The following is a 6,050-nucleotide window of genomic DNA, read 5'->3' as shown; positions in this document are numbered from 1 at the left end:
GATCACTAAACTCGTGAAATTACACTATGTATCATGAGAATTCTCAGCACAATCATTCCCCAAACAAACAAAAAGAACTTCCTTCTTAGAAGAAAAAACAATTAGTTCCAAAATCCATGATGGTCAAATACAACAACTAGCCTAATGAACAACAAGTTCCATTGTCAAATACTACTAGAAACTATCTACCGCTGCTTTTCACAGTCAGGTGATGAAACCCTCAAGATCATGGGACTCTTGGGGGAAACTAGGCGATCTCTCTCACTGATCCTTAATAATAAGATTCAGTCAGAAGAATGAATATCTCGACTAGATGATGATGAGAACGCCTGTGTTTATGACGTTTGCTAAAAGGAAGAGGAGAGCAAAGGCAAACACCATACAAGGGAGCACGGAAGGGTCTATCTCGTCCTCCAAAACGAAGTTGTCCAGATTCTTTCCTACCACCAAGTCCACCTCCTTTTTTCAAGAGACAAGAATAAAGGATTAATCTAAGATCTAACTCTTTAGTCCTAGGGGGAGAGTAAGAGAAATGACACTCACCTAATCTTCTTGGTATCCATCCAGGCATCAACTGCTGCCTATTATAATCCACAATAATCTCTCGACCATCAATAAATGAATGATGAGCATCCTGTAAAAAAAAAACACCGCAAAGAACATTACTTTCTGACCATCAAAGCAACAGATACGAAAGAACAAAGCAAGTTAGCATCACATCACCGTAGTAGTACCTCGTAAGCACGACGCATCTCCTTCTCAGTCTCATACTCCACAAAAGCATATCCTCGTGAAGCACCCGTCACTACATAAAAAACGTAACAAGACAATGTAACATCTTAAGACAACAATCTTAAACTACCCTAAACTCGTGTCGTCGTCGTAAGCAGAACAAACTTACCAATGTGTCTGACCAAGCGCAAGCTCTTAACTTTGCCGTATCTACTCATAGCCTGTAAAGAATCATCTTAAACAACTCTAACGTCACGAACACAACACAGACTCTTTACCTCACGAAGAGTCTCCTCCGTCGTAAGATGCGAGATTCGACCCACGAACAACGTACAGTAAGGATCTCCAGCTGCTTTCGAATCTCCAGAAGGGTCATCTTCAAAACACCAAAACACATACAAAGCAATCAACTTTACGTAAGAGAGAGAGAGAGAGAGAGAGAGAGAGAGAGTTTACAGAACACGAAACATGTGTCTAAGTAGAAATTGAGGGCTAGGAGACATGTGTCTAAGTAGAAATTGAAAACATATGGCAATAGGCCTATTTAGCGCACTTAAACCGTAAACCGGGGATCACGGTTCTTTCAAAAATTGTTTAGTGCAGTTAACTGTACACTTCCCGGCCCTTTGGGTCTAAGCTAAAATACCGAACCGGAGATCCCCGGTTTAGGGTTTAAGTGCGCTAAACAATTTTTGAAAGAACGGTGATGGTGGTGTAGAGAATCGGTTTAGGTCGTCGGAAGGCTCAGCTTTCGGTTTAGTAGCCGGTTCGATTAGAACTCTGCTAAAGTAGATGCAGTAAACGACAAAAGCCCAGAGGCAGAAGAAGCCCAGGAGTAGAAAAGAAGCGACGAAGCTTAGTGGAAGAGGAGCCGTCACCGTCGCCGTCGCCGATCAACTGAGGGAGAACCGAACCACAGCTCGCTGGCCATGGCGTCAGGAGGTCTTCTTTAAAAGGTTCGACGTCAAGAGTACGATCAAAGAACAAAAGAAAGCAGACAGTTTTGGTTAAAAAGTGTACAAGTATGGCGAATAGCAAGTACGAGTATGTCAAGTCGTTCGAACTCGAAGACGAAGTTATGTTTCCTAACCTGATCGTTGTCCGGATCGATGGTCGTGACTTTTCTAGGTAAAACTCTCACCTTTTACTTCTATAGAATGTCAATGGTGATGGTTGGTGTAAAGGCTTCTGCTTTACAGTTTTGGTTCTGTTCATTAGTTTGTTCATTGTGTCCGATGTTGTTTTCTTTTAGGTCTTGCTGACTTTGTAGTCTTCTCTAGAGGTTTTAGGGAACTCATGTCTAAAGACAGAGTGTCTTTGATGGATTTTTAGAGCATGATTGCAAAAAAGTACTTGCATTTTGCTGTAGTTTCATTCATCACTCAGTCAAAGAGTTGATAGTGTTTGGCATTGTTCATGGACCTTAGACTTTGATGAAGGTTGTATTTATATTTATTTGTCGAGGATTCTCTCTTAACCTCGTTAAAACACTATAGATTCTCTCAAGTTCATGAGTTTGAGAAGCCTAATGATGAAGCAGCCCTCAATCTGATGGATTCGTGTTCTGCTGCCGTTTTGGAAGAGTACCCCGTTTTGGAAGAGTACCCCGGCGTTGTAACAGAGGAGAGCTCGACGAACGCCGTTATCATGTGGAGCAACGTCGGTTCCGTCGATACTTCCGGCTTGTATCGGATGATACGACGTCGCGTAGAACACTTTGTTCACTACGTTGTTGTTTCCTCCGCCGCTCATTCTCCTTCTTCTCTTCTCTCTCACGGTGGCTCCGGCTAGTTTTGAAAAACTATAGGAGAGCAAGTAAATGCCGTCGTTTCAATTTAAGGCCCATGAGGCCCAATATAACCTGAATGTGGTGTGAATTGGAGTTAAAAATGCAAAGTATTTATTTCTATCATATAATCTCACTCCCCCCCTCTCTGGAGAAAGACAAGAAAACAAACATAGCTTGAAAGTTAGAGAGACTTTATAATGTGTTATGAGAAATGTATACATATATCTGTAATTAGAACTTGGAATGCAACTATTGCCAAACTCTTTGGGGGCATTTAGGTTGCAATAACTCCTGCAAAGCTCATGTGTGAACCTTAGAGCTTGTACAATTGAAGCAACATAATCTTGTGAGAGTTGTACACTTTTTTAATTAAAGGCCAAGAGACAACAATATATTTTTCTCTGGAAATGTTTATGGAGACAACAATGAATGTAAATATGTAATGTGGACCGATTTGGTTAGGACAAGAGAGCAGAAGCATTGAACATGTCCAAGTTTGAGAATGAGAGCCACTTTTTTTTTATTATGATTCTATACATGTATGCTTGTTAATTTGATTCAATCAGAGTATCAGTGTGAATAATTATCTTGTAAACAAGAATGTTCTTGGTACCAATCTTCAACAAAAGAATTTTTTTATTTTATTTGATCTTATATAAATGCATTACAACAAATTTTCCTAGCAAAATCTTTCCTTGGCAATTAAGCATTGAGCATACACAACTCATACAACAAATGGGGTGTTTCAAGCAGGTCAGTCTCCTAAAAGCTGGAACAGAACAGCATATAAAGAGATATCACTCCTGCTGCAATAGTCTTGTTCATCATCTTCTTTGATCCATTAAAGCTTTGATTGCTTCAAATCCAAATCTTCATCTTCTCAAGTGCATAATCTCACAGTGCATGCCACAGCTTGTGCCCAAAACTTCAACCTTGCTTTGACATCATCAGGATTGTCCCCTGATTTTTCATAATAATCAGTAAATCTTGAAAATGCAACAAAAAAGAATATACTAAAACATTTGAAAAATAGGGCTTACCAGGACTAGAGATCTTCCAGCTAGCAATAGGACTAACGTGAGACTCAAGCATCATCGGCGTTTTCTTCTCAGGCGAATGATCTTGATCCATAAACTTCTGACTCATCGAGTAACAAAGCTCGAGAGCTGGTAAAGTATTACAAAGCTCAGGTATCTCCTCGTAGTTGAACCCAAAGCCTAGATCTACACAGCCTTTAAGCTCCTCGAGATCATCGTCTGTTAAACTCTTGGTCCTCTTCAAATCATCTACAACGTAACCTTCAAGCAACACATTGCTCTTCTTCTTCTCCAGCTTCTTGGTCTTCTTCATCGACTCACCATCAAAGCCATTGTCTATCTCTTCCTCGGATACGCTGTACGAGCTGGTGCTCGAGACGTCGGAGTCTGAATCGACGTCTGCCTCGTATGAGGAACAGCGAGAGAGATAATCTGAGTCGCACATTGTGAAACTCTGTTTTCTTTTTTGCTGGAGAGAGAGAGAAGAGAGAAAGTGAAGATAGAAAGAGGGTGAAGAGGTGCTTATAAAGCTATCAACGTGAGACGATTATTTATTGTCTCTTTCATAATCATCATGTGGTTAGTGTGTGATTATTACATGATGATGCATCATCATTGTTATTACCATGAACGTGTAAGCCGGAGTTGGGCCGGAAAACTGGGGCCTACCATGTGCGTTGTAGAATCTAGATCAACGAATTGTCTCATCTCCGAGCACCTTTTGGCCAATTATTCCCACCGTTTGTCAAGCAGTAAAAATATAATAAAAGACTTTTCAAATATGTGATGTCATTTTCAAATCTAGATCAACGAATTGTCTCATCTACTATTTGCTACGGTCTAATGTCGATAACATTAGTTAATTAGTTATAGAACTATATGTCTCTAAAATTACTTTAAAATCTGAATAAATGGTAAATTAAAATGTATTTTACATTGTTTGAATGTAATCTTATGTGTGATTGTATACCGAATCATTGTTACTTCTTCATCAATCAAATTGTAGTTTAGAAGTTAGGTTTACCTTGCATGTGGAAACTACGTACCATCACAAATCATGAGAAACTCAATTGGTATGACTTGAAAACCGACAAATTGATTTTTACAATTCTAAAAATATTAATTCGTCTAGTTAGGTTTTTAGACGCTACAGGTTCTCCTAACTTTCATATCACATAACGTTTCCATATAAACCAGCAAAAATAGTGATAGACTGATAGAAGAGTTGACCTAACTATTATTAAGACTTGCATTAGTTTTTGCAACATTTTTGAGTATATAAATGTATGTATGTGAAGTTTCAATTTATTGAGTATGATCTTTGTATTAGATAGAGTTGTCTTCATGTCACAGTTCAGGTTTAATCAAGGAAAAAGGAAATATATACGTAGGTTATGGGTCCATATGCTAAAAGAAAAATGAGAGTGTGGAAGGAAGATTTTTGAGTGTTAAAAAGTCTATAGTCTATGCATGTAGAATCAAACTTCAAAAGGATGCTTGTGTATATATTATACTACATGTGTTAGTCACAAATTCATATCTAACTCCTCGCGGCCGCAACAAGAAGTCGTTGCTCCAAACTTGTTAGGTTGCTTCAATTATTACTGAAATACATTTGTACTCAACAACTATAAAACATAGAAATAAGAAAAAAACTAATTTATTAGAGATCTGTGGAGACGAAGCTGTTAGATAATTTAATTATTGCAAATCTAATTATAAACAAATCACTTTCGGCCTGCCAGAAGTCACTGGCCTCGAGATGCGCCACATCAGTTTTACTACATTACCTTACGACTTAAAAACAATTTTTAATACGACAAGTAACTTTAGATTCCACCATAACATTTTGTTTTTATCTTATTTTGTAGATATTGGCAAGCAAATTAAAAGTGTGATTTATCTTCTTTAATAATCGACAAATGTTAATGAGATGGCAAATCAATGGGATTACTATTACGGTCGCTTACCAAATCGAGACAAAATCTATCATGTATATAAGTAAGATAAATTATTTTTTGTTGTTGTAATATATTTTATATAGCCACCTATCTAATTATTTAAATTGTAGAATATAGTTAAGTTTGAATTATATGAATATAAATGTGACACCCGTCACCTCCTATATGGAGGACAGCGTGTCACCCCCGACGCGTCATCATACAACAATGTGATACCCGTCTCCCTGACACTAAGGACGACGGGCCACCAACAATATCCTGTAATATAAAAGCCCATAAACCCGACAACTCTCACCCATGCCCAAATAAAATCCGAAAGAAAAGTCCAATAGCACCAAGTCCGTCCAAATATCACATACTTGTTTGTCTCACCTGAAAAGGGGAAGAGTGAGGGGTGAGCGACAGGGGAATCGCTCAGTGAGGTATGGGATGCCACCCCGAAGTCCATGGACCCGGACATAGCACTCCGAATAAATATAATTTAATTCTAATGCATGTCAAACACAGTACCTAAAGTACTCAAGCAACAAA

The 6,050-nt window shown here is 38.5% G+C and overlaps 2 protein-coding genes across 2 annotated transcripts; both read right to left on the bottom strand.

The window, feature by feature from the left end:
* Positions 1 to 2,757, bottom strand: LOC106339213 (U11/U12 small nuclear ribonucleoprotein 35 kDa protein-like). Its single transcript, XM_013778005.1, has 6 exons — positions 2,222 to 2,757; positions 1,011 to 1,152; positions 902 to 953; positions 735 to 805; positions 544 to 634; positions 1 to 459 (listed from the first exon to the last, which is right to left on the bottom strand). The coding sequence occupies exons 1-6, from the start codon at positions 2,482 to 2,484 to the stop codon at positions 272 to 274; spliced, it is 807 nt and encodes a 268-aa protein (XP_013633459.1). The 5' UTR covers positions 2,485 to 2,757; the 3' UTR covers positions 1 to 271.
* Positions 2,758 to 3,139: 382 nt separating this feature from the next.
* LOC106339920 lies at positions 3,140 to 4,070 on the bottom strand. Its single transcript, XM_013778787.1, has 3 exons — positions 3,562 to 4,070; positions 3,363 to 3,481; positions 3,140 to 3,332 (listed from the first exon to the last, which is right to left on the bottom strand). The coding sequence occupies exons 1-2, from the start codon at positions 4,001 to 4,003 to the stop codon at positions 3,402 to 3,404; spliced, it is 522 nt and encodes a 173-aa protein (XP_013634241.1). The 5' UTR covers positions 4,004 to 4,070; the 3' UTR covers positions 3,140 to 3,332; positions 3,363 to 3,401.
* Positions 4,071 to 6,050: the final 1,980 nt, after the last annotated feature.

The sequence above is a fragment of the Brassica oleracea genome, chromosome C4 (genome assembly GCF_000695525.1).
Source record: "Brassica oleracea var. oleracea cultivar TO1000 chromosome C4, BOL, whole genome shotgun sequence".
Lineage (NCBI taxonomy): Eukaryota > Viridiplantae > Streptophyta > Magnoliopsida > Brassicales > Brassicaceae > Brassica > Brassica oleracea.
This window is presented reverse-complemented; position numbering and strand designations above follow the sequence as displayed.

Bases quoted from the DNA above. Each gene is read 5' to 3' on its own strand.
- LOC106339920 (XM_013778787.1), bottom strand. From the start codon at position 4,003: ATGTGCGACTCAGATTATCTCTCTCGCTGTTCCTCATACGAGGCAGAC. The intron at 3,482-3,561 runs GTAAGCCCTATT...ATGAAAAATCAG, and splicing joins CTGGAAGATCTCTAGTCCTG to GGGACAATCCTGATGATGTC.
- LOC106339213 (XM_013778005.1), bottom strand. From the start codon at position 2,484: ATGAGCGGCGGAGGAAACAACAACGTAGTGAACAAAGTGTTCTACGCG. The intron at 954-1,010 runs GTAAAGAGTCTG...GATTCTTTACAG, and splicing joins CGGAGGAGACTCTTCGTGAG to GCTATGAGTAGATACGGCAA. The intron at 806-901 runs GTAAGTTTGTTC...TTTTTTATGTAG, and splicing joins GCGCTTGGTCAGACACATTG to TGACGGGTGCTTCACGAGGA.